This window comes from Scyliorhinus torazame, chromosome 4, assembly GCF_047496885.1.
Source record: "Scyliorhinus torazame isolate Kashiwa2021f chromosome 4, sScyTor2.1, whole genome shotgun sequence".
In the NCBI taxonomy this organism is placed as follows: domain Eukaryota; kingdom Metazoa; phylum Chordata; class Chondrichthyes; order Carcharhiniformes; family Scyliorhinidae; genus Scyliorhinus; species Scyliorhinus torazame.
The window spans coordinates 18569761-18596711 of record NC_092710.1 but is presented as its reverse complement, the minus strand read 5'-3'; the positions used below and the strand labels follow the sequence as shown (position 1 = coordinate 18596711).

General features: G+C 49.8%; 1 protein-coding gene across 4 annotated transcripts in view; it reads left to right on the top strand.

Moving 5' to 3' along the window:
- LOC140410142 (centromere protein Q-like) overlaps window positions 1-26951 on the top strand; it is a 73020-nt gene that overhangs the window by 30372 nt on the left and 15697 nt on the right. For all 4 annotated transcript variants that reach the window (XM_072498097.1, XM_072498100.1, XM_072498098.1 and 1 more), the window contains exons 3-6: window positions 2255-2309; window positions 4683-4791; window positions 10934-11002; window positions 15796-15925. In XM_072498097.1, the coding sequence (XP_072354198.1) occupies window positions 2255-2309; window positions 4683-4791; window positions 10934-11002; window positions 15796-15925 (363 nt within the window). The remainder of the gene's footprint in view (window positions 1-2254; window positions 2310-4682; window positions 4792-10933; window positions 11003-15795; window positions 15926-26951) is intronic.

Here is a 26951-nt window from a genome sequence, read left to right as displayed (position 1 = left end):
CGCCGATTCTCTGGTAGCGGAGAATTCGGGACACGGCGGGGGCGAGATTCACGCCAGCCCCCGGCGATTCTCCGACCCGGCGGGGGGTCGAAGAATCGTGCCCAATGTTGTAAAAGGGGTGCAGAAGGAGAGGGATCTGGGGATATCGGTGCCCAAATTATTGAAAGTGGCAGGACAGGTTAAGAGAGTGATTAGTAAGGCACACGCACAGGATCCTGAACTATATAAACACCCTGTAGTATGTTGGGGCAAGGTTGGTCTATGCAAGCTGGTTTAGAAGAGTTAAGAAGGCTGCCTTAGTTCATTGAAAAACAACCTTTGATTCAGAGTCCACAACTAAAACAACTGTAATAGTCTCTCTACACTAAGGTTGCAGAGATCGGGAGAGCTGTGGGGGATGGAGGAGGTTACAGAGCTAGGGAGGGTTTTGGGACTGGTGGAGGTAACAGAGATAGGGAGTGTTGTTCGGCCTCCCCGAACAGGTGCAGGAATGTGGTGACTAGGGGCTTCTCACAGTAACTTCATTGAAGCCTACTTGTGACAATAAGCATTTATTATTATTATTATTATTATAGGGACTGGAGGAGGTGACAGAGATGGGAAGAGTTGTAGGGCTGGAGGAGGTTACAAAGATAGGGAGGGTTGTAGGGACTGGAGGAGGGTACAGAGACAGGGAGGGTTGTCGGGGCTGGAGGAGGTTACAGAGATGGGGAGGGTTGTAGTGGCTGGAGGAGGTTACAGAGACAGGGAGGGTTGCCGGGCTGGAGGAGGTTACAGAGACAGGGAGGGTTGTCGGGGCTGGAGGAGGATACAGAGATAGGGAGGGGTGTAGTAGCTGGAGGAGGTTACAGACATGGGGAGGGTTGTAAGGACAGGAGGCGGTTACAGTGATAGGGAGGGTTGTAAAGACTGGAGGAGGTTACAGTGATAGCGAGTGTTGTAAGGAGCGGAGGGGGTTACAGTGATAGGGAGGATTGTAAGGACAGGAGGGGGTTACAGTGATAGGGAGAGTTGTAAAGACAGGAGGAGGTTACAGTGATAGGGAGAGTTGTAAGGACAGGAGGGGGTTACAGTGATCGGGAGGGTTGTAAAGACAGGAGGGGGTTACAGTGACCGGGAGAGTTGTAAAGACAGGAGGAGGTTACAGTGATAGGGTTGTAAAGACAGGAGGGGGTTACAGTGATCGGGAGAGTTGTAAAGACAGGAGGAGGTTACAGTGATAGGGAGGGTTGGAAGGACAGGAGGGGGTTACAGTGATAGGGAGAGTTGTATGGACAGGAGGAGGTTACAGTGATAGGGAGGGTTGTAAGGACAGGAGGGGGTTACAGTGATCGGGAGAGTTGTAAAGACAGGAGGAGGTTACAGTGATAGGGAGGGTTGGAAGGACAGGAGGGGGTTACAGTGATAGGGAGAGTTGTAAAGACAGGAGGAGGTTACAGTGATAGGGAGGGTTGGAAGGACAGGAGGAGGTTACAGTGATAGGGAGGGTTGGAAGGACAGGAGGGGGTTACAGTGATCGGGAGAGTTGTAAAGACAGGAGGAGGTTACAGTGATAGGGAGGGTTGGAAGGACAGGAGGAGGTTACAGTGATAGGGAGGGTTGTAAGGACAGGAGGAGGTTACAGAGATAGGGAGGGTTGGAAGGACAGGAGGGGGTTACAGTGATAGGGAGAGTTGTAAGGACAGGAGGAGGTTACAGTGATAGGGAGGGGAGTAAAGACAGGAGGAGGTTACAGTGATTGGGTTGTAAGGACAGGAGGGGGTTACAGTGATAGGGAGGGTTGTAAGGACAGGAGGGGGTTACAGTGATGGGGTTGTATGGGCTGAAACCGGGGAGTTATATTGCAGCAGAGGTCAGCCAGCAGAGGGCACAAGAATAGAAAAGCAGAATAATGGAACAGTGTAGTGCAGGAGGCCACCTTCAAATCTGCACTGGCTCCTTCACGGAGCAATCAAGTTACTCCCACTCTTCCCTCACATCCCCACAATATTCGGTCCTACAAGAATTAATCCAATTCTTTGTTGAATGCCATGATCGAATCTGAATTCACCATCCATTAGTGGGAAGACAATAAACAGCATTTCAGCAAATCACCACCTCATTGATAAAGCGAAGAATTTTGCAATGCAAGGTCTAAAACGGGAGGAGAGTCCATTTAGATATTTTGCATTTTACAAATAAGACCATTGAAATCACTGCATTTTCACTTCATAACTTCCGATCCCACTTGTTAACTTGTCTCTCCTGTTTACAGAGTGAGCCGCCTGCCAAAAGGCAGAGAAAAACTGCAGGCACTTCCAGTCAAATAAGTGAGTACTCTTGAGTCTTATTTCAAACCAATTTTCCAGTTTGAGGGAAAGAAGCTTGAATTGTTTTAAATCAGCAAGGTGTTGGGGACTGAGAGTGGGGATCGAAATAGGGTGGGGACTCTGGAGCGAAGCACTGCATAGGGTCAACTCCACCTCCACGTGCGCAAGGCTCAGCCTGACGCAACTAAAAGTGGTACATAGAGCCCATTTAACAAGAACCCATATGAGTAGGTTCTTCCCGGAGGTGGAGGATAGATGTGAACGGTGCCAAGGAGGCCCGGCCAACCACGCCCACATGTTCTGGTCTTGCCCCAGACTCGTGGAGTACTGGACAGCCTTATTTAATGCAATGTCCAAAGTGGTGGGGGTGAGGGTGGAGCCATGCCCGAAAGTGGCGGTCTTCGGGGTTTCAGACCAGCCAGATCTATTCCTGGGGAGGAGGGCGGACGCCCTTGCCTTTGCCTCCCTGATCGCCCGCCGTAGAATCCTGTTCTGCTGGCAGTCAGCAGCACCACCCAAAGCTGCAGACTGGCTGTCCGACCTCTCGGAATCTCTCCAAATGGAGAAAATCAAATTCACCATCCAAGGGGCAGACGACAGCTTCCACAGAACGTGGGAGCCATTCACCCAATTGTTCCGGGACCTGTTTGTGGCCAACAAACAAGCAGAAGAATAGCCAGGTAGCCAAGAAGCAGGGGAGAGTAGCCAAAGCATGAGAGGGAGAGATAGACCGGGAGGTGGGGAGTGGGGACAGCTAAATCTAAGAGGAAGGAAAGGTGAGCCACGGAGGGGGTGGGGGGGGGGAGCGGGGAGAGGGGCTGGCAGGAGCGGGGAGAGGGGGGGGTAGAGGGAAGAGACGGGGAACAATAGAGGAGAGCCAGGGAGGGGGGAGGCGGAAACGTTAACAAACTTAACGTCCAAAGGAACAGAGAAAACGGGGAAGGACGGGAGGGCCGCAGAAGCGGAAGTGCGCAGAAGCGGAACGCGACGACAACGGCAGCGAACTCCGTCTGGGAGAAGCAAGGGACGACAACACCACGAACAGATGCCTACTTATGTGTGTAAATAATTTTGCCAAGTGTACAGAGCTGCTGCTGTTGAGCGGGGGCATAATACCGTCCGATGGCTTCTCAGGGAAAATTAAAACGTCAGCAGCAGCGACCAGTAGAGGAGTGGGGGTGAGTGCTCCGTTGGGAGGGTGTAGAAAGACTGAGGCACATGGGGTCACGTCTAGTCAATTGCTATTGTATATTCTCTTTTTGCACTATGTTAATGTTCACTCTATTTTGCTGTGTTATGCTTATTACCATTTATTATGAAAAACTTTGCAAAACTTTAATAACAAAATATTTTTTTAAAAAGAGTGTAGATTGGTGGTGGTAGACTTTGCCCCTCAGGGACCTAGAGTCCAGATCCAGCACAAGACCGAGATGATGAGGGGCTCCCGCCTCTATAGTAAAAGTCACCATAGTCCCAGATGATCACAGGCTGTTTTCCCCTTTGAGGGGGAGAGCTAATGGTGGGGATTTAACCTGAGGGTCTCCACACCTCAGGCGAGGGGCAAGAATGACAAGGCAGAACCTTCATGGATAACCTTTATAGGTCGGTGTTAATTTGCTCCGTGAATACAATCCCGCTGTGAAGCTGAGGGAGTTATCAATGTGGAGAGCCTAAACTTCCAGCCCACTGAAGCTTATTCACCTCATGGCAAATATGTTCGGTATTTTTCCCCAGAGCTGCCTGACACGCAGATTAATCTCGTCATTTATCATCCTTTGTGTCAAATAGTGACTTTTGGTACCTGTTCAGAACTTAACTTTCATTTGGGCTTGTAATTAGGACAGAAAAACAAAAAATACTGGAAATACTCAGCCGATCCGATTGAATATGGGGGTGAGACAAGCTGCGAGTTAATGGGGGCAGACGTTTCCGTCCCTTCCTGCTGCTGGGATCTTCTGGTTTTGCCTCCGCCCATGCAGCGGCTTCCCCCGGCGGCACGGCCAGCGAGCTACACAAATTACCCTTAACTTCAGCGGGACTGAAAGATCCCACTGGTGAACGTTTCAGGTCAATGACCCTTCACCAGAACCCTGAAGAAGAGGCAGTGACAGGAAACGTTAACTCTGTTTTTCCATGGAGGGCCCATATGGCAGCCCACTGGATGACATCATGGCCGAATCAGATTTAATTTGCGATTTCCCTGCAGCATCCGCTACATTTACTGAGCTACCAGTTTCTGAGCTAAAGAGAAAGGTTTCATAGTGGGCAAAAGAATCTCGGGTCATTTATCGTAAATCAGAGATAACAGCTCGTTGCGTGATGGCCCAGACCATTGCAGTAACTCATGCTCTTTACGAAATGGTTTCTGAACAGATCCCAGACACAAGAAGGTGAAGGAGGCCACTGCGAAGACTGCTCGGTGGAAACCACTACCCCAGAGAACCAGAGACTACATTGCTGCAACAGTCGACATAGCTGTGTAGTATGTACTCAATCAGTTACCAATGTGTTCAGTTGACTGTAAGATGTTTCATGAATGGCTTTGATTTATTGAATGAAGAACTGTGGTGCTCAACGAGGCTGATACCAAAGCCAAAAGATAAAGCTTGGGGTTGGGACGGTGGCCTGACTAGAGACGTTGAAAATTCTGAAAGCATTTGCTATGGTAGCTGGAGCGAAGAAGCTTTCACTATTTGTGGGAGGCCAAAAAAAGTGCCATCAATATAAGATGGCCACTAAAAAACCCAATGGAGAATTCAGGAGCAAGATCTTTACCCAGAGATTGCTGAGAATTGAACTCACTTCCGATGGGAGTATGAGGTGAACAGTGTGGATGTATTTAATGGGGGAGGGAAGCTGGATAAAACACATGAGGGAGAAAAGAATAGGCGTTGATGGGGTGAGATGGACAGGGGTGGTGTGGGAGCAGGTTGGTGTGGAGCACCGGCCCTTTGGGGTCACATAGTCTTTCTGTGCTATCCACTCTATTCTATATCATGAAGCATTTTCCACTTCAGACACCCAGGGGTAATTCTCCCCCCTCCCCCCCCAACTCCATACTTGCCTCGCCACACAATACCAACCCTTCTACAGTGTAGATTAATGCAAAGTAAAGCTCTCTCTACCCTCCACTGCCCCACCACAAAATCCCAAGTCGAGGATAGCGTGGTGTTAGTGGGCCCATAACCAAGTGGTAGTTTGAGATTTTATGTTCAGTTTAGAAAGCTATGATCAGCCAAAGTGGTAACCTTGAAGCTGTCACAGAACCATAACAAACACAAGTAGGCCATTCAGCCTGTCATGGCTGTTCTGGCCCCCTGAAGGAATAATTCATCTGGTGCCATCCCCCTGCATATCTTTCCTCTTCAGATAATGTCGCAATTCCCTTTTGCAAGCATCGATTGAACCTTCATCCACCGCACCCTCAGGCAGTGCATTCCAGATCCTACCCACTCACTGTGCGAACAGGTTTTTCCTCATAACGCCAGCGCTTCTTTTGCCAGTCACCTTTAATCTGTGCTCACTTGTTCTCAATCCTTCCACCAACGGGAACAGTTTCTCCCCTGTCTACTCTGCCCAGATTCCTGATGATTTTGAACAGCACTCCCAAATCTCCTCTCAACCTTATCCTCTAAGAATAGTCAAAACCTCCAGTCTTTCTTCGTAACTGAGGTTCCTCATCGCTACTCCCATTCTCGTGAATCTTTTCTACGCTCGCTCTCATTTCTTCACATCCGTCCTAAAGTGGTGCTCAGAACTGGATGCAAGGTTCCAGTTATAATAATAATAATAACCTTTTTATTGAAGTTACTGTGAAAAGCCCCTAGTCGCCCCATTCCGGCGCCTGTTCGGGTAAGCTGGTAAGGGAATTGAACCCGCACTGCTGGCCTTGTTCTGCATCACAAACCAGCTGTCTAGCCCACTGAGCTAAACCAGCCTCTACCAATGTTTTATACAAGTTTAACCACTTCCTTGCTCTTGTGCTGTAATAATGAAGCCCCACAATGCTGTTAGCTTTATCAACTGTTCTCTCCCATCTCCGCCCGGCTAATCTTTGCTCACATACCCCCCAGGTTCCTCTGTCCCTACACCCCCTTTACAATTGTAACCTTTATTTTATATTGTCGCTCCTACCAAAATGAATCATTTCATATTTCTCTAAATTCGGTTTCACCCACCACTTGTCTGCCCAGTGCACCAAATTCAGTCCTTCTGAAGTTTCATGCTATCCTCCTCCCAGTTCACAGTAGTTCCAAGTTTTGTATCGTTTTCAAATTTTAAATTGTTCCCTGTGCACCTCGGTGGATGTAGACCTTGTGTATATATATATACATATATCAGGAAGAGCCAGGGTCCCAATAGCAAGACCTGGAGAATTCTATGACAAACATTTCTCCTGTCTTTGAAATATCCATTAGCTAATACTCTCTGTTTCCTGGCCTTCAGCCAATTTCGTACGCGTACCTCTATTGTGCCTTTTACTCCATGAGCTCTGACTCTTCTCGCAAGTCTATTGTGCAGCTTCGTGTCAATTGCCTTTTGGAACCACAACAGCATTACTCTCATCAACATGTCACCTCATCAAAAATCTCAGGCAAGTTTGTTAAACACAGTTTTCCCTCAACAGACCTGAGCAGTAATTAACCCATTTTGTTCTGAAATATCATTTCGAGAAGCCCTCCCACCATTGAGAATAAATTAAATGGCCTGTAAATAATAGGTGTACCTTTTTTTTTAGGAAATATTTTATTGAGGCATTTATAATTTTAACACTTTTCAACAACAACATCCAACAGAGACAGAACCCACAAAATAACCATCACCCCCCCACCCCCGCCCCCGCCCCTCCCCCGAACATAAACCCAACCAACATGGCTTATGAAAACACCACCGGCCCTCCTGCCTTTGGTTTTCCGACCCTTATTCGTCCCTTTCATCCCCCCCCCCCCCCCCCCCCCCCCCCCGACAGTCTAATTTTTCTCGAAGAAGTCGATGAATGCCTGCCACCTCCGAGCGATCTCCTGTAACAAACCCCTGAAGGCGAATTTTATTTTCTCAAGCCTGAGAACCTCCGCCATGTCGGTAACCCAAACCCCCGACTTTGGGGGCTCCGAATCCCTCCACCCCAGTAAAATCCGTCGCCGGGCCACCAGGGAAGCAAAGGCCTAAACGTCAGCCTCTCTCTCCCCCCCCCCTCACCCCCACTGGGCTTCCGGGTCTTCCAACACTCCAAAGATCCCCCCCCCCCCACTGGGCTTCCGGGTCTTCCAACACTCCAAAGATCATCATCCCCCCCCCCCCCCCCCACTGGGCTTACGGGTCTTCCAACACTCCAAAGATCGCCACCTCTGGACTCGGAGCCACCCTCCCTTGCAGGACCTCTGACATGATGTCCGCAAATCCCTACCAAAGTCCCCTCAGCCTCGGACACGTCCGCAACATGTGTACGTGATTCGCAGGACTTCCCCCACATCACCAGCACCTGTCCTCCACCTCCTCAAAGAACCTGCTCATTCGGGCCACAGTCATATGAGCCCTGTGGACCACCTTGAATTGGATCAGGCTGAGCCTGACACACGGCGAGGGCGCGTTAACTCACCGCAGGGCCTCCTCCCCCAACTCTTCTTCCCACTTTCTCTTCACTTCCCCTATTGGGGGCTCCCTCCCACTCCATCAGCTCCTTCTAGATCTCCGAGACGTTCCCCTCCCCAACTCCAGTTCTCGACATTACCTTATCCTGTAGCCCCCTTTGCGAGAGGCGTGGAAAGCTCAAGACCTGCCTCTGTATAAAATCCCTCACTTGCAGGTACAGGCGTACCTTTTTTTGAACAGGGATGCTAACAGTTGCAATTCTCTGGTCTTCTGGCACCACCACTGAGCCTAAAGAAGACAGAAAAATTCTGCCAGCGCCTCTGCAATTTCCACTCTGACTTCCCTCAGAAACCTCGGAAGTATCTCATGCAGTCCCGGTGCCTTATCGTTTTTAAATACCGGAAACCTATCCCACACCTCATCCTTACACCCCCTCTTTCATTGTGACCTGGGCAGTATTTCCCTCCTTGGTAAAGACAGTTACAAAGTGCTCACCAGGTACCTAAGCCATCACGTATTCAATTAACTCAACAGAAACTGTTCCCAGTGACAGAAGGGTCGCTAACTGGAAGAGGCAGGTGAACAGAAATGATATAAGGGGGGGCGAATGGGATCTGGAAGGTGCTGTCTGAAAGGGCAGCGGAAGCAAAATCCAAGAGTAACTTTCAAAACTTCTTGGGGAGAGAATTTGCACAGGGTGTGGAATGAGCACTGGGGAGAAGTGGAGCTTATTGGAAAGCATCGTCAAAGTGCTGGCATAGACACGATGACTGATCAACCTCCTGTGATTTTCTTTATTCCTTCATGGGGTGCGGGTGCCGTTGGTTGGGCCCACCATTTGTTGCCTATCCCTAATTTCTCTTGAACTGAGTGTCTCACTCGACCATTTCAGAGAGGCAGTTAAGAGTCAACTGCATCACTGTGGGTTCTGGTGGGTTCTCGAGTCACCCGTAGGCCAGACCGGGGTAATGGCTGCAGATTTCCCTCCCTAAAGGAATACCAGATAGGTTGTTTACGGCAATCAATGATGGTTAACGTTACTGACACTAGCTTTCTGTTCCTGAGTTATAAATTGAATTTAAACTCCACCAGCGGGCCTGGTGGGATTATGAACCCATGACCCCACAGTATTAGCCTGGATCTCAGGGTTCCGAGTCCTGCGATATTCCCACTGCGTCACTGCACTGCATCGTTCTGGCATTCTCTGAAACGATTGGATTAAAAGCCTAACTGATTCACTGATGTCTCTTTCGCGAAGAGAATGTGCTGTTCTCACCAGGCCTGGGCCTATAGGAGACTGGGTCATTCCTCTGAAGTGGGCCAGGGAATCACTTGGTTTGCAAATCAACACCACCCCCCCAGAGCCTTGGTGGCCACGAGGCGAACTAGGTGCTCGCCGAGGTGGTAAGATTTGGTGGGGGGTCCAGCTTTTAAAAAAAAGATGGGAATTAAAACCGGGCATTTGAATTAAAACCAAGACATCCTTACACTACAACTAAGGTGATTAAGTAGAGCAATGTTAAGCCGCAGTCAACACCCTACCTGATATGGGTGTGTTTGATGCTGACTGCATTCCTAGCGTGTGTCAGGGCCTCTGCAGCGGTATTTGCCCGAGACGAACCTTCAGCCAAGTGCCTTCTCCACAGCCCGTCCCAACCCTCCGACTCCTCCTAAATCCATGGAGTCGTAGAAAAATTACAGCACAGAATGAGGCCATTCAGCCCATCGAGTCTGCACCGACCCTCCGAAAGAGCACCCACTCCCCCGCCCTATCCCCGGAACCCCAGCTTACCTTTGGACACTTGGAGCAATTTATCATGGCCAATCCACCTAACCTGCACATCTTTGGACTGTGGGAGGAAACCGGAGCACCCGGAGGAAACCCACGCACACACGGGGAGGGCGTGCAGACTCCGCACAGACAGTGACCCAAGCCGGGAATCGGACCTGGGTCCCTGTGAGGCAGCAGTGCTACCGAGCCAACCCTCCGAGAACAGGCTGCTTGGAGTTAGTGTCAACCATTCTGGTTTCCATATGATAAAATGGGTCAAAAGAGGACTTGGGTAGGTGTCAAACAGATTTCAAAAGGCTAAGAGATTATCAAGAAATTCTGCACTCATTAGAACAGTTTGAAATAATGAAAGGGTTTGATGCAGTCAGCCTGCACTGGAAACCAGAACCAGGGACACAAAATGTAGAGAGTCACTAATTTCTCGAATGGGGAATTCCGGAATCATCCAGGGAATGGTGAGAATGTGGAACTGGCGACCACAGGGAGTTGTTGAGGTGAATAGCAGAAATGCTTTTAAGAAGGAAGCTGGGTAAACACGTGAGGGAGAAAGGAATAGATGGAGAGGTTGAAGGGGGAATGGGAGCAGGCTTGTGTGGAACATAACTACCAGCATAGAGCTGAAGGGCCTGGTTCTGTGCGGTAACTTCTTTGTAATCCCTTGCAACACTCACCTGTACGAGTAGGAAACCTCAGCAGTAGAGAGACACTGAGGAATGCTAGTGTGCTGGCTGCTTTCTATGTACCAGCGTGCGGCAGTCCTGTAATGTGGTCCAATTTACCAGTGGATACGATTCATCCAGACACGGTCATGCGACCAACATGTGAACTTTATTCAGAAAATGAGTTCAGCGTCCTTTTCCTAACTATCTTCTGGCTGAGGCAGGCAGTGAGGCCTGTGCCACGACCACTGACACAGTTGTGAAGGGCTGAGGGGGGTGAGGGGGGGCGGGGGGGTGGGGGGGTGACCTCTCTGCTGGTGTCCGCCTCTCCAAATATTTCAGCCTTCTGCTCGCAGCGTTCAGCGGCTGAAGCAGCAGAGGTAGCAAGTCAGTTCCTGGGGAATGGTGGCTGGGTAATGTTGGAACCTGTGGTCAGTGCTTGAGGTGTTCATTGTCTTATGCCTGGGTCTCGTGGCTCGTCGCCCCATTCCGAACGGTCAGTATTCCAATCCCTGCATCACTCCTCTCTCCCTATCTGCCAAATTGCGGCTTTTTTAACTGCCGTGCTTTGATTCCCACAGCAATTCATTGCCGCAGAAGGGTTCCAAAAGAGACGCCAGTGAGGAGCATCTGAGCCAGCTGAGACAAAGGTAATTGTGGCGCTCGGATCCTTGCACATGCAGCGTGCAGGTATGTAAGGTTTAGAGAATGAATTGCTCGCCTTGCAGCAGCGTTACGTTTCAAGTTACAAAAGCCACAGGAGGCACGGAGTAGGAGTTCCACCATTTTACAGAATATTTCAAAATCCATGTGGAGCAATTGAGCAAGAGCTCAAGTCCAAAGCTGAAATTGCCAGGCATCAGGGGGGAAACACCCACCATCTCGCTCTTAGAGTCAATGAGGTGTCAGCCATTGGCTTATGTTGGTAAAACCCTCACCGCCGAACCGGGAAGTTTCAGGTTTGTGGAAACATTTAACCACCAAGTCCCGGTTGACCGTTCAGTGCAGTACCAAGGGAGTGCTGCACTGTCAGAGGGTCAGTACTGAGGGAGTGCTGCACTGTCAGAGGGCCAGTACTGAGGGAGTGCTGCACTGTCAGAGGGTCAGGACTGAGGGAGAGCTGCACTGTCGGAGGGTCAGTACTGAGGGACTGCTGCACTGTCAGAGGGTCAGTACTGAGGGAGTGCTGCACTGTCAGAGGGTCAGTACTGAGGGAGTGCTGCACTGTCAGAGGGTCAGTACTGAGGAGTGCTGCACTGTCAGAGGGTCAGTACTGAGGGAGAGCTGCACTGTCAGAGGGTCAGTACTGAGGGAGTGCTGCATTGTCAAAGGGTCAGTACTGAGCGAGTGCTGCACTGTCAGAGTCAGTACTGAGGGAGTGCTGCACTGTCAGAGCGTCAGTACTGAGGGAGTGCTGCACTGTCAGAGGGTCAGTACTGAGGGAGAGCCGCACTGTCAGGGTCAGTACTGAGGGAGTGCTGCACTGTCAGAGGGTCAGTACTGAGGAGTGCTGCACTGTCAGAGGGTTAGTACTGAGGGAGGGCTGTACTGTCAGAGGGTCAGTACTGAGGGAGTGCTGCACTGTCAGAGGGTGAATACTGAGGGAGTGCTGCATTGTCAGAGGGTCAGTACTGAGGGAGAGCTGCACTGTCAAAGGGTCAGTACTGAGGGAGAGCTGCACTGTCAGAGCTGCAGTCTTTCAATGACACTTCAATCCAAGTCCAGTCTGGTCTTTCAAGTGGATGGAAATGTTTATTGTGCTGTTCTGTTAAAGTGCAGGGGGGGAACTGCTCAAGCGTAGATAGGGGCCAATATTTATCCCTCAACTAGCATTCGTAAAAAGAGATGAGTTGATCATTAATCCTTTGAAGTTTGTGGAAGCTTGCAGTGCAGAAGCTGGCTGCTGCAAAACATCGAACAGTTAAATATCTGCCCATACACACTGTTCAGGCTCAAATGTAACACCACCGACAAGGTAGCAGAACCCGAGCACTTTGGGAACTCATGAACAGGACGAGGCCGTTCAGCTCCTTTGAGCCTATTACATAGGAGCAGGAGGCCGTTCAGCCCCTCGAACCTGATACACAGTACGAGGAGTAGGCCATTCAGCCTCCTCGAGCCTGTTGCACAGTAACCAGGAGGAAGCCATTCAGCCTCTTCTCGAACCTGTCACACAGGAACAGAAGGGACCATTCAGTTTCTTGGGGCTGCATTGCGCAATGTAACAAGATCATTGTTGATCTGTATTCTAACTGCATCTACTAAAGCAACAGGGTAGTTGTTATGGGGGACTTTAACTTTCCAAATATTGACTGGAAACGCTATAGTTCGAGTACTTTAGATGGGGCCGTTTTTGTCCAATGTGTACAGGAGGGTTTCCTGACAGTATGTAGATAGGCCAACGAGAGGCGAGGCCGTATTGAATTTGGTACTGGGTAATGAACCAGGACAGGTGTTAGATTTGGAGGTAGGTGAGCACTTTGGTGATAGTGACCACAATTCGATTACATTTACTTTCGTGATGGAAAGGTATATACCGCAGGGCAAGAGTTATATCTAGGGGAAAGGCAATTATGATGCGATGAGGCAAGACTTGGGATGCACCAGATGGGGAGGAAAACTGCAGGGGATGGGCACAATGGAAATGTGGAGCTTGTTCAAGGAACAGCTACTGCGTGTCCTTGATAAGTATATACCTGTCAGGCAGGGAGGAAGTGGTCGAGCAAGGGAACCGTGGTTTACTAAGGCAGTCGAAACACTTGTCAATTGGAAGAAGGAGGCTTATGTAAAGATGAGACATGAAGGTTCAGTAAGGGCACTCGAGAGTTACAAGTTAGCTAGGAAGGACCTAAAGAGAGAGCTAAGAAGAGCCAGGAGGGGACATGAGAAGTCTTTGGCTGGTAGGATCAAGGATAATCCTAAAGCTTTCAAAAGATATGTCAGGAATAAAAGAATGACTAGGGTAAAAGTAGGGCCAGTCAAGGACAGTAGTGGGAAGTTGTGCTTGGAGTCCGAGGAGATAGGAGAGGTGCTGAATGAATATTTTTCGTCAGTATTCACACAGGAAAAAGACAATGTTGTCGAGGAGAATACTGAGATTCAGGCTACTAGACTAGAAGGGCTTGAGGTTCATAAGGAGGAGGTGTTAACAATTCTGGAAAGGGTGAAAATAGATAAGTCCCCAGGGCCGGATGGGATTTATCCTAGGATACTCTGGGAAGCTAGGGAGGAGATTGCTGAGCCTTTGGCTTTGATCTTTAAGTCATCTTTGTCAACAGGAATAGTGCCAGAAGACTGGAGGATAGCAAATGTTGTCCCCTTGTTGTCCCATAACTACAGACCAGTGAGCCTTACTTCTGTTGTGGGCAAAATCTTGGAAAGGTTTATAAGAGATAGGATGTATAATCATCTGGAAAGGAATAATTTGATTAGACATAGCCAACACGGTTTTGTGAATGGTAGGTCGTGCCTCACAAACCTTATTGAGTTCTTTGAGAAGGTGACCAAACAGGTGGATGAGGGTAAAGCAGTTGATGTGGTGTATATGGATTTCAGTAAAGCGTTTGATAAGGTTCCCCACGGTAGGCTACTGCAGAAAATACGGAAGCATGGGATTCAGGGAGATTTAGCAGTTTGGATCAGAAATTGGCTAGCTGGAAGAAGACAAGGGGTGGTGGTTGATGGGAAGTGTTCAGACTGGAGTCCAGTTACTAGTGGTGTACCACAAGGATCTGTTTTGGGGCCACTGCTGTTTGTCATTTTTATAAATGACCTGGAGGAGGGCGTAGAAGGATGGGTGAGTAAATTTGCAGATGACACTAAAGTCGGTGGAGTTGTGGAACGTGAGGAAGGATGTTACAAGTTACAGAGGGACATAGATAAGCTGCAGCGCTGGGCTGAGAGGTGGCAAATGGAGTTTAATGTGGAAAAGTGTGAGGTGATTCATTTTGGAAGGAATAACAGGAAGACAGAGTACTGGGCTAATGGTAAGATTCTTGGGAGTGTGGATGAGCAGAGAGATCTCGGTGTCCATGTACATAGATCCCTGAAAGTTGCCACTCGGGTTGAGAGGGTTGTTAAGAAGGCATACGGTGTGTTCGCTTTTATTGGTAGAGGGATTGAGTTTCGGAGCCATGAGGCCATATTGCAGCTGTACAAAACTCTGGTGCAGCCGCATTTGGAGTATTGCGTGCAATTCTGGTCGCCGCATTATAGGAAGGACGTGGAAGCATTGGAAAGGGTGCAGAGGAGATTTACCAGAATGTTGCCTGGTATGGAGGGAAGATCTTATGAGGAAAGGCTGAGGGACTTGAGGCTGTTTTCGTTAGAGAGAAGAAGGTTAAGAGGTGACTTAATTGAGGCATACAAGATTATCAGAGGATTGGATAGGGTGGACAGTGAGAGCCTTTTTCCTCGGATGGTGATGTCTAACACGAGGGGACATAGCTTTAAATTGAGGGGAGATAGATATAAGACAGATGTCAGAGGTAGGTTCTTTACTCAGAGAGTAGTAAGGGTGTGGAATGCCCTGCCTGCAACAGTAGTGGACTCGCCAACACTAAGGGTATTCAAATGGTCATTGGATAGACATATGGACAATAAGGGAATAGTGTAGATGGGCTTCAGAGTGGTTTCACAGGTCGGCGCAACATCGAGGGCCGAAGGGCCTGTACTGCGCTGTTCTATGTTCTATCTTTTTCCCCATATCACAACTTTCGATAACAAAAATCTCAGATTTAAAATTCACAACTGAATGAGCATCACTTGCTGTTTGCAGATGAGAATTCCAATTTTCTGACATTCTGGGTGTGTAGTTTCCTAACTTCACTGTAATCCTAGTGCGAGAATCCCAGACAGGAGAAATAGTTCACCTCTATTGCCCCATCTGTTCCCCTACATATCTTTGAGCAACTCACCCTTTTACTTTATAAGTTGCAGCGAATACAATGCTAGTTTGTCTACACCCTTCTTATAATTCATGTTTTTGAGTCCAGATGTCACACTAGTAACTCAACTGCACTCCCTCCAAGGCTAATGTGTTCTTCTTCACTCTGGTGCCCAGAGCTCTGCGCTGGCGTGGTTGAAACAGCGATTTGTGTAGCTGAAGCATGACGTGTGCTATCCAGGCAGGGTTGACCTGAAATGTCCTCTCAAGTGGCCAAACAAGACAGTTTGGTTGGAAAAACAATTGCTGGGATTAATTTCAGCCCTCGTTGGGGGTGGGGGGGGGTGGGGGGGGGGGGGCGCGGTGAGGGACGTGAGGGTGGGCACCTTCTGAAGACAGTTCAAAAAGAAAGACTCGCCAGTTATGCCACGAGTCTCAAACCAAGTGTTGACCCTGTTCAGCAGCAGGTGTCCGACCCAGAGTGAAACATCCCAAGCATTCGGGGTTCGAGGCGTTTTCACACAAGCCCAGTGACATTCCTGCCTTCTTTGTTTCTAGGTTTCTGGATCGATGTTCTTCCATCCAAGCCCCTGTGAGCAAACTGAAAGATTTAAAAAACATCAAGAAATGTTGTGCGTCGCAGGAAGAATACCTGCGCGAGGATGAAGCTTCCCTGAAAATGCTGCAGGTATTTCTGTCCCGCACAACGTGGCCAGTCATTAAGTGCAGTAAGAGGCAGTCTGACAGCCCCAGTGTCGACCTCCATCTTTTTACAGAAGGAGGCCACTTGACGCATCGTGCTCGTGTTGTTGTCTCTTCGAAAGAGCTGTCGACTTCAGCCTAGCTGTTTGACCCCTCCCAAGCCGTGAAAATGTTATCCTCTCCTAAGTATTTCCAATTCCCCATTTTGAAAGTAATTATTGTACCTGCGTCCACCCCCCTTTCGGACAGTGTTCCACAAGAGTTCGGATCAAGGGTAGGCCTTTCAGACCCTCAATCTTGCTCTGCCAGTCAATAGGATCATGGTGACACAGTGGTTAGCACTGCTGCCTCACAGCTCCAGGGACCCGGGTTCAATTCCTGCCTTTGGTGACTGTCTGTGTGGAGTTTGCACGTTCTGCCTGTGTCTACGTAGGTTTTCTCCAGGTGCTCCTGTTTTAGTCCAAACGTGTAGTTAGGTGGATTGCCCATGCTAAATTGCCCCTCAGTGTCCAAAAGGTTGGACGGTGTTGCTGGGTTCCAGGTATAGGGTGGAGGCGTGGGCTGAAGAAGAGCACTGTTGCAGACTCGATGGGCCGAATGGCTCCATCTGCATTGTAAATTCTATGACTAATTGTGATCTCAATCCCATTTTCCTCCTTGTCCCCCATAACCTTTAAACCCCCCCTTACCAGTCACAATTTTCACAGTAACCTCATTGCAGTGTTAATGTAAGCCTACTTGTGACAATAATAAAGATTATTATTAAAAAATCTGCCCAACTCATCCTGGAATAAATTCAGTGACCCTGCCTGCGCAGCTCTCTGAGGAAGAGAATTCCAAAGATTCATCCCTCCTCATCCCCGTCTTAAATCGGAGACCCCTAACTTTTAAACTGTTTCCCCTAGTTCTAGACTCCCCCATAAGGAGAAAACTTCCTACATCCTGCTTGTGAGCGTAGCCTGGTTCTGCCATGAAGGAAGCATGTTCAGTTTCAGTTATACAGGGCATTGGTGAGACCTCGTCTCCCAAGACTGCGCACAGTTTTAGCCTCCTTATTCAAGGCCGGATAGAAATGGGTTGTAGGCGGTTCAGCGGAGGTTTACCAGATTGATACCTGGAATGAGTTGGGTGTCTCATGTGGATCGGTTGGACTTGTTTCCGTGAAGTTTGGAAGAGTGACCACATTGAAGTGCATAAGACCCTGAACAGTTTCCTCCTGTGGGTGAGTCCGGAACTAGAGGGTACTGTTTCAAAAATACGGGTTACCCTTTTAGGACAGAGGTGAGGAGGCATTTCTTTCTCTCAGGGGGTTGTGCTTCTTTCAACCTCTGCCTCAGAAGGCGGTGGAGGCAGGGTCATTGAATATTGTTTAAGGTGGAGACAGATAGATTCTTGTTGGACAAAGGGGTCAATGGTTATCAGGAGCAGATGGGAATGTAGAACTTGAAACACAAACAGATCAGCAATGGCAGAGCATGCTGGAGGGCTCAAATACAACTGCTCCTATTTTGTACGTCCATGTGAATGCAGTGATTCCCTTGGGCTCCTTTAGTCAGATCCAAAACACTGGGCTAAATCGTTGGCTTTGAAAGCAGACCAAGGCAGGCCAGCAGCAGGTTCAATTCCCGTACCAGCGTCCCCGAACAGGCGCCGGAATGTGGCGACTAGGGGCTTTTCACAGTAACTTCATTGAAACCTTGGGGCTGATGATTGTATCTGGGCTGTGCGTAGTCCCTTTGAACAGGGGCCCTACGGAAAAATTCGAGGGAGCAAGGATTGAAGCTCAGTTTTGGAGACCAATCTAGTTCAGTGAACTCTTGTCAGAGCAGCAGTCCTCCAGATACTCTCTAAGGCCAGCTGGTGCACCCAAGCCTATGAAGAACAAACTCACTTTCACCAGAAGATTGGTTCCTCCTGAATCATGGCCTTCATGTTTGACGACTTTCACCAATGGTTTGGCGAAACTGATATGCAAAGAACTCATGAAACAATGGGGATGAAAATCCTGAAGAATTTGGATTGAAAGCACGTGTCGTCAGAGTCCTACAAGACATTTGGGCCCATTGTCCCTCTGCTGGCTCTTTGGAAATACTATCGGATTGGAATGCTACAGCATAGAATTGGGCAATTCTTCCTCTGGGTGATGGCTGAGTTAGTTGAAAAGTGGTCTGAACATTTGCTTCACAGAATTCCATAGTATTTACTGCACAAGAACAGGCCATTCAGCTCCTCACAAGCCTTCTCCTACCCACTCTTCATCTCAACCCGCCAACATCTGCTTCTGTTTCTCCCTCCCATTCAATAAGGGATCGGACGAAAGGTTGCTTAATAAGCACCCATGGTGGCTGGCATGGATGAAGGATTGGCTAACTGATAGAAGAAAGAAAGTTGGGATAAGAGGGGCATTCTCAGGATGACAAACCATAACACAGGAATCAGTGCTGGGGCTGCAATTCGTTGTATTATCAATGACTTTGACAAGGGAAGTGAATGTACTATTGCCAAGATTGTACATCTTTGGGTTGTGGGTGGTGAGACCCACGCAGACACGGGAAAATGGGCAAACTCCACGGACAGTGACCCAGGGCCGAGATTCGAACCACCGCGCCACCCACTGGTTTGGTGGCTTTGTGTGGGTTGGAATGAGATGAATGCACATGCCTTTCCCTGTGATCAGGATGCAATTAAGGCAAATCCTGTACGACTGGCTGTTGATTTAAATTGACGGGCTCTGTTTATGCCTTGTGGGTCTGATTTTAATTGCTTCACAATGCTGGTGAATGCCTGTGGGAGCTAAGCTTTGTAATTCCCTCCCGAAAACCTCTCCTGTCTGCCTTGTTTACCTCCTCCAAAATATTCCTCTGGCTGAGCTTTTGGCCGTTTCACAACACACAAATGCAGATTTTGTTGATTTCCGTCAAGTAATTGGCAACGTGTCACGTTTGGTGATTTGGGAAGAATGCCTTTTTTCCTCAACTTCACACCAATTTGGTGACAAATGGAGATTGAGATGGGTTGGTCCAACATGTCGGTCAGCATGATGGGATTAACATCAGATCCAAGCAGCAGTCAGACTTCCCTGTCTGCCAACTAAATCTGAGAAAATCTGCCCCTAAGCTCGGGTCCTTACACAAGGCTGCCTCCATCTGCTCCCATACCGACCCCTCCCCCATTGTCCACTTCCTGACCATGGCTATATTTTCTGCTCCATAATAATTCATCAAATTCCCCCGCATCCCCCTTACCCGCCCACACAAACTCCAAAATCAGTGCATTAACCCTCATTAAAAAAAGCCTTTGGACTAAAGATTGGGAGGTTCGGGAACACAAATAACAACCTCGGGAGAACCGTCATCTTCACAGACTGCACCCACCCCGCCACCGACAGTGAAGCACGTCCCACCTCTTAAAATCCCCTTCTTTTTCTCCCCCAGCCAGCCAAATTCAACTTGTGTAGCTGCTCCCACCCCTACGCCACCTGGATGCCCAGATACCTGAAACTCACCCCCACTACCTTGAACGGCAGCTCCCCCAGCCTCCTTTCCTGCCCCCACACCTGGATCGGGAAGACCTCACTCTTCCCCATGCTTAATTTGTACCCAGAGAACCGTCCAAATTCCTTCAATATGCCCATGATCCCCCCCAATACCTTCCAGTGGGTTTGATATATAGAGCAATAAATCGTCCGCATACAGCGAGGCTCTGTGCTCCACCCCAACCCCCGCACTATCCCCTGCCAACCCCTCGACGTTATAAGTGCCATTGCCAGTGGCTCTATCGCCAAGGCAAAAAGCAGCGGGGAGAGTGGGCACCCCTGCCTCGTCCCACGATGCAACCTAAAATACCCTGAACTTACCCGGTTCGTCCGCACACTCACTGCCGGCGCCCGGTACAACAACCAGACCCAATCCACAAACCCTGCCCAAACCCAAACCACCCCAGCACCTCCCACAAGTAAGCCCATTCCACCCAGTCAAAGGCCTTCTCCACGTCCATAGCGACCGCTACCTCCACATCCCGTCCTCCAGTGGCATCATTATAACGTTCAACAAACTCCTAATATTGGCCAACAGATGCATCCCCTCTACAAACCTCGTCTGATCTTCCCCTATCACTCCCGGCACACAGCCCTAATCCGTGAGGCCAAGACCTTGGCCAGCAACTTGGCATCCACATTCTTTTTTTAATTTAGAGTACCTAATTCATTTTTTTCCAATTAAGGGGCAATTTAGCATGTTCAATCCACCTGCCCTGCACACATCTTTTGGGTTGTGGGGGTGAGACCCATGCAAACACGGGGAGAATGTGCAAACTCCACACGGACGGTGACCCAGAGCCGGGATCGAACCTGGGACCTCGGCGCCGTTAGGCAGCACTGCTAACCACTGCACCACCATGTTGCCCTCTTGGCATCTACATTCAGCAATCCAATTGGGCGGTAGGACCCACACTGCTCCGGGTCCTTATCCTTCTTTGAAATTAAGGAAATCGAGGCCTGCGACAACGTGGTGGGGTGGGGGGAAGCTCCTCCTTCTTCTTTGTCTCATTTAATGCCCTTACCAGCAGGGGCCCCAGGTTCCCGAGAACCTTTTATAAAACCACCGGGAAGCCGCCTGGGGCCTTCCCCTCCTGCATCGCTTCCATACCCTCCATCAATCCAATGGGGCACCCAGCCCCTCCACCAGATCCTCCTCCACCTTGGGGAAGTCCAACCCCTCCAAAAATCACTTCATTCCCTCCATCCTGGCTGGGGGCTCCGAATCATATAGCCTTTTGTAAAAGTCTTCAAATACCCCATTCGCTCCACCGAGTCTCAGACCGAGATCCCCCTCCTATCCTTCACCTTTCCGATCTACCTTGCCGCCTCTTGCTTCCTCAACTGGTGTGCCAATGGAATGGTGCAGCGACAACAATCTCTCCCACGTTGACGCTACCACCAAGAAAGCACAACACAACAGTGCCTATACTTCCTCAGGAAACTAAGGAAATACGGCATGTCCACATTAACCCTTACCAACTTTTACAGATGCACCATAGAAAGCATAGAAAACAGCCCAGTCCATCACACGAACCTGCCTCCCATCCATTGACTCCATCCACATCTCTGTACTTCCTAACAGCCCACCATTCATTTTTATATTCCCTGGTTAGTCCTCCCAAAATTCATCTCCTCACACGTTATAGAGATATATTCCATCATTTCAGGGTTAAATCCTCCTTGTTTCTCCCTCTATTCCCGATTTTTCACCCTGTCTCTCTCTGTTCCCAATCGTTCACCGTGTTTCTTCCTCTGTTTCTGATCCTTCTCCATGTCTCTCCCTCTATTCCCGACCTTTCTGCCCATCTTTCCCTCTATTCCTGATCCTTCTCCCTGTCTCCCCACATTCCTACCACTTCTCCCTGTCTCTCCCTCTGTGCCCGATCCTTCCCATCTCTCCCTCTGTTCCCGACCCTTCACCATCTCTTCCTCTATTCCCGATCTGTCTGCCCATCTGTCTCTCTGTTCAGGATCCTTCTCCCTGTCTCCCCAAATTCCTGATCCTTCTCCCTGTCTCAAGCTCCGTTCCCGATCCTTCTCCCTGCCTCTCCCTCTGTTCCCTATCTTTCTCCCAGACTCTCCCTCTGTTCCCGATCCTTCTCCCTGTCTCTCCCTCTGTTTCTAATCCTTTTCCCTGTCTCTCCCTCTGTTCCCAATCCTTCCCCCATCTCTCTCTCTCTGTTTCCGATCCGTCTCCCGGTCCCTCCCTTTGTTCCCAATCCTTCTCCATGTCTCTCCCTCTGTTCTTGATCCTTCTCACTCTGTTCCTGATCCTTCTGCCTATCTCTCCCTCTGTTCCTGATCCTTCTGCCTATCTCTCCCTCTGTTCTTGATCCTTCTCCCTCTGTTCCCAATCCTTCTCCCTGTCTCTTCCTCTGTTTCCGATCCCTCTCCCTGTCTCTCCCTCTGTTTCCAATCCTTCTCCCTGTCTCTCCCTCTGTTTCCAATCCTTCTCCCTGTCTCTCCCTCTGTTCCCGATCCTTCTCCCTGTCTCTCCCTCTGTTCCCGATCCTTCTCCCTGTCTCTCCCTGTTTGCGATCCTTCTCCCTATCTCTCCCTCTGTTTGCGATCCTTCTCCCTATCTCTCCCTCTGTTTCCGATCCTTCTCCCTGTCTCTCCCTCTGTTTCCGATCCTTCTCCCTGTCTCTCCCTCTGTTCCCGATCCTTCTCCCTGTTTCTCCCTCTGTTCCCAATCCTTCTCCCTGTCTCTCCCTCTGTTCCCGATCCTTCTCCCTGCCTTTACCTGTTTGCGATCCTTCTCCCTGTCTACCTCTGTTCTTGAACCTTCTCCCTCTGTTCCCGATCCTTCTCCCTGTCTCTTCCTCTGTTTCAGATCCCTCTCCCTGTCTCTCCCTGTTTGCGATCCTTCTCCCTATCTCTCCCTCTGTTTGCGATCCTTCTCCCTATCTCTCCCTCTGTTTCCAATCCTTCTCCCTGTCTCTCCCTCTGTTTCCAATCCTTCTCCCTGTCTCTCCCTCTGTTCCCGATCCTTCTCCCTGTCTCTCCCTCTGTTCCCGATCCTTCTCCCTGTCTCTCCCTGTTTGCGATCCTTCTCCCTATCTCTCCCTCTGTTTGCGATCCTTCTCCCTATCTCTCCCTCTGTTTCCGATCCTTCTCCCTGTCTCTCCCTCTGTTTCCGATCCTTCTCCCTGTCTCTCCCTCTGTTCCCGATCCTTCTCCCTGTTTCTCCCTCTGTTCCCAATCCTTCTCCCTGTCTCTCCCTCTGTTCCCGATCCTTCTCCCTGTCTCTCCCTGTTTGCGATCCTTCTCCCTATCTCTCCCTCTGTTTGCGATCCTTCTCCCTATCTCTCCCTCTGTTTCCGATCCTTCTCCCTGTCTCTCCCTCTGTTTCCGATCCTTCTCCCTGTCTCTCTCTCTGTTCCCGATCCTTCTCCCTGTTTCTCCCTCTGTTCCCAATCCTTCTCCCTGTCTCTCCCTCTGTTCCCGATCCTTCTCCCTGTCCCTCCCTTTGTTCCCAATCCTTCTCCATGTCTCTCCCTCTGTTCTTGATCCTTCTCCCTCTGTTCCTGATCCTTCTGCCTATCTCTCCCTCTGTTCCTGATCCTTCTGCCTATCTCTCCCTCTGTTCTTGATCCTTCTCCCTCTGTTCCCAATCCTTCTCCCTGTCTCTTCCTCTGTTTCCGATCCCTCTCCCTGTCTCTCCCTCTGTTTCCAATCCTTCTCCCTGTCTCTCCCTCTGTTTCCAATCCTTCTCCCTGTCTCTCCCTCTGTTCCCGATCCTTCTCCCTGTCTCTCCCTCTGTTCCCGATCCTTCTCCCTGTCTCTCCCTGTTTGCGATCCTTCTCCCTATCTCTCCCTCTGTTTGCGATCCTTCTCCCTATCTCTCCCTCTGTTTCCGATCCTTCTCCCTGTCTCTCCCTCTGTTTCCGATCCTTCTCCCTGTCTCTCCCTCTGTTCCCGATCCTTCTCCCTGTTTCTCCCTCTGTTCCCAATCCTTCTCCCTGTCTCTCCCTCTGTTCCCGATCCTTCTCCCTGTCTCTACCTCTGTTCTTGATCCTTCTCCCTCTGTTCCCGATCCTTCTCCCTGTCTCTTCCTCTGTTTCCGATCCCTCTCCCTGTCTCTCCCTCTGTTTCCAATCCTTCTCCCTGTCTCTCCCTCTGTTCCCGATCCTTCTCCCTGTCTCTCCCTCTGTTCCCGATCCTTCTCCCTGTCTCTCCCTGTTTGCGATCCTTCTCCCTATCTCTCCCTCTGTTTGCGATCCTTCTCCCTATCTCTCCCTCTGTTTCCGATCCTTCTCCCTGTCTCTCCCTCTGTTTCCGATCCTTCTCCCTGTCTCTCCCTCTGTTCCCGATCCTTCTCCCTGTTTCTCCCTCTGTTCCCAATCCTTCTCCCTGTCTCTCCCTCTGTTCCCGATCCTTCTCCCTGTCTCTCCCTGTTTGCGATCCTTCTCCCTGTCTCTACCTCTGTTCTTGATCCTTCTCCCTCTGTTCCCGATCCTTCTCCCTATCTCTCCCTCTGTTTCTGATCCTTCTCCCTGTCTCTCTCTCTCTATTTCCGATCCTTCTCCCTGTCTCTACCTCTGTTTCTGATCCTTCTCCCTGTCTCTCCCTCTGTTCCCGATCCTTCTCCCTGTCTCTCCCTCTGTTCCCGATCCTTCTCCCTGTCTCTCCCTCTGTTCCCGATCCTTCTCCCTGTCTCTCCCTCTGTTCTTGATCCTTCTCCCTGTCTCTCCCTCTGTTCCCGATCCTTCTCCCTGTCTCTCCCTCTGTTCCCGATTCTTCTCCCTGTCTCTCCCTCTGCTTCTGATCCTTCTCCCTGTCTCTCCCTCTGTTCTTGATCCTTCTCCCTGTCTCTCCCTCTGTTCCCGATTCTTCTCCCTGTCTCTCCCTCTGCTTCTGATCCTTCTCCCTGTCTCTCCCTCTGTTCTTGATCCTTCTCCCTGTCTCTCCCTCTGTTTCTGATCCTTCTCCCTGTCTCTCTCTCTCTTTCCGATCCTTCTCCCTGTCTCTCCCTTTGTTTCCGATCCTTCTCCCTGTCTCTCTCTCTCTGTTTCTGATCCTTCTCCCTGTCTCTCCCTCTGTTCCCAATGCTTCTCCCCGTCTCTCCCTCTGTTCCCGATCCTTCTACCTGTCTCTCCCTCTATTCCCGATCCTTCTCCCTGTCTCTCCCTCTGTTCCCGATCCTTCTCCCTGTCTCTCCCTCTGTTATCGATCCTTCTCCCTGTCTCTCCCTCTGTTCTTGATCCTTCTCCCTGTCTCTCCCTATCTTCCCGAACCTTCTCCCTGTCTCTCCCTCTGTTCCCGATCCTTCTACCTGTCTCTCCCTCTGTTCCCGATCCTTCTCCCTGTCTCTCCCTCTGTTCCCGATCCTTCTCCCTGTCTCTCCTCGGTTTCTGATCCTTCTCCCTGTCTCTCCCTCTGTTTCCGATCCTTCTCCCTGTCTCTCCTCGGTTTCCGATCCTTCTCCCTGTCTCTCCGTCAGGGGGGTGGGCACGGGAGCAATAGGTCAGAAGGTGAGAGCGTTGAGGGAGAACTAGGGAATAGGGACAGTGTGGCTCTGAGGCAGAGCAGACGGGGAGAAGTTGCTGAACACAGCGGGGCTGGTGGCCTGAAGTGCATATGTTTTAATGCAAGGAGCATTACGGGTAAGGCAGATGAACTTAGAGCTTGGATTACTACTTGGAACTATGATGTTATTGCCATTACAGAGACCTGGTTGAGGGAAGGGCAGGATTGGCAGCTAAACGTTCCAGGATTTAGATGTTTCAGGCGGGATAGAGGGGGATGTAAAAGGGGAGGCGGAGTTGCGTTACTTGTTCAGGAGAGTATCACAGCTATACAGCGAGAGGACACCTCAGAGGGCAGTGAGGCTATATGGGTAGAGATCAGGAACAAGAAGGGTGCAGTCACAATGTTGGGGGTATACTACAGGCCTCCCAACAGCCAGCGGGAGATAGAGGAGCAGATAGGTAGACAGATTTTGGAAAAGAGTAAAAACAACAGGGTTGTGGTGATGGGAGACTTCAACTTCCCCAATATTGACTGGGACTCACTTAGTGCCAGGGGCTTAGACGGGGCAGAGTTTGTAAGGAGCATCCAGGAGGGCTTCTTAAAACAATATGTAAACAGTCCAACTAGGGAAGGGGCGGTACTGGACCTGGTATTGGGGAATGAGCCCGGCCAGGTGGTAGATGTTTCAGTAGGGGAGCATTTCGGTAACAGTGACCACAATTCAGTAAGTTTTAAAGTACTGGTGGACAAGGATAAGAGTGGTCCGAGGATGAATGTGCTAAATTGGGGGAAGGCTAATTATAACAATATTAGGCGGGACCTGAAGAACATAGATTGGGGGCGGATGTTTGAGGGCAAATCAACATCTGACATGTGGGAGGCTTTCAAGTGTCAGTTGAAAGGAATACAGGACAGGCATGTTCCTGTGAGGAAGAAAGATAAATACGGCAATTTTCGGGAACCTTGGATGACGAATGATATTGTAGGCCTCGTCAAAAAGAAAAAGGAGGCATTTGTCAGGGCTAAAAGGCTGGGAACAGACGAAGCCTGTGTGGCATATAAGGAAAGTAGGAAGGAACTTAAGCAAGGAGTCAGGAGGGCTAGAAGGGGTCATGAAAAGTCATTGGCAAATAGGGTTAAGGAAAATCCCAAGGCTTTTTACACTTACATAAAAAGCAAGAGGGTAGCCAGGGAAAGGGTTGGCCCACTGAAGGATAGGCAAGGGAATCTATGTGTGGAGCCAGAGGAAATGGGCGAGGTACTAAATGAATACTTTGCATCAGTATTCACCAAAGAGAAGGAATTGGTAGATGTTGAGTCTGGAGAAGGGGGTGTAGATAGCCTGGGTCACATTGTGATCCAAAAAGACGAGGTGTTGGGTGTCTTAAAAAATATTAAGGTAGATAAGTCCCCAGGGCCGGATGGGATCTACCCCAGAATACTGAAGGAGGCTGGAGAGGAAATTGCTGAGGCCTTGATGGAAATCTTTGGATCCTCGCTGTCTTCAGGGGATGTCCCGGAGGACTGGAGAATAGCCAATGTTGTTCCTCTGTTTAAGAAGGGTGGCAGGGATAATCCCGGGAACTACAGGCCGGTGAGCCTTACTTCAGTGGTAGGGAAATTACTGGAGAGAATTCTTCGAGACAGGATCTACTCCCATTTGGAAGCAAATGGACGTATTAGTGAGAGGCAGCACGGTTTTGTGAAGGGGAGGTCGTGTCTCACTAACTTGATAGAGTTTTTCGAGGAGGTCACTAAGATGATTGATGCAGGTAGGGCAGTAGATGTTGTCTATATGGACTTCAGTAAGGCCTTTGACAAGGTCCCTCATGGTAGACTAGTACAAAAGGTGAAGTCACACGGGATCAGGGGTGAACTGGCAAGGTGGATACAGAACTGGCTAGGCCATAGAAGGCAGAGGGTAGCAATGGAGGGATGCTTTTCTAATTGGAGGGCTGTGACCAGTGGTGTTCCACAGGGATCAGTGCTGGGACCTTTGCTC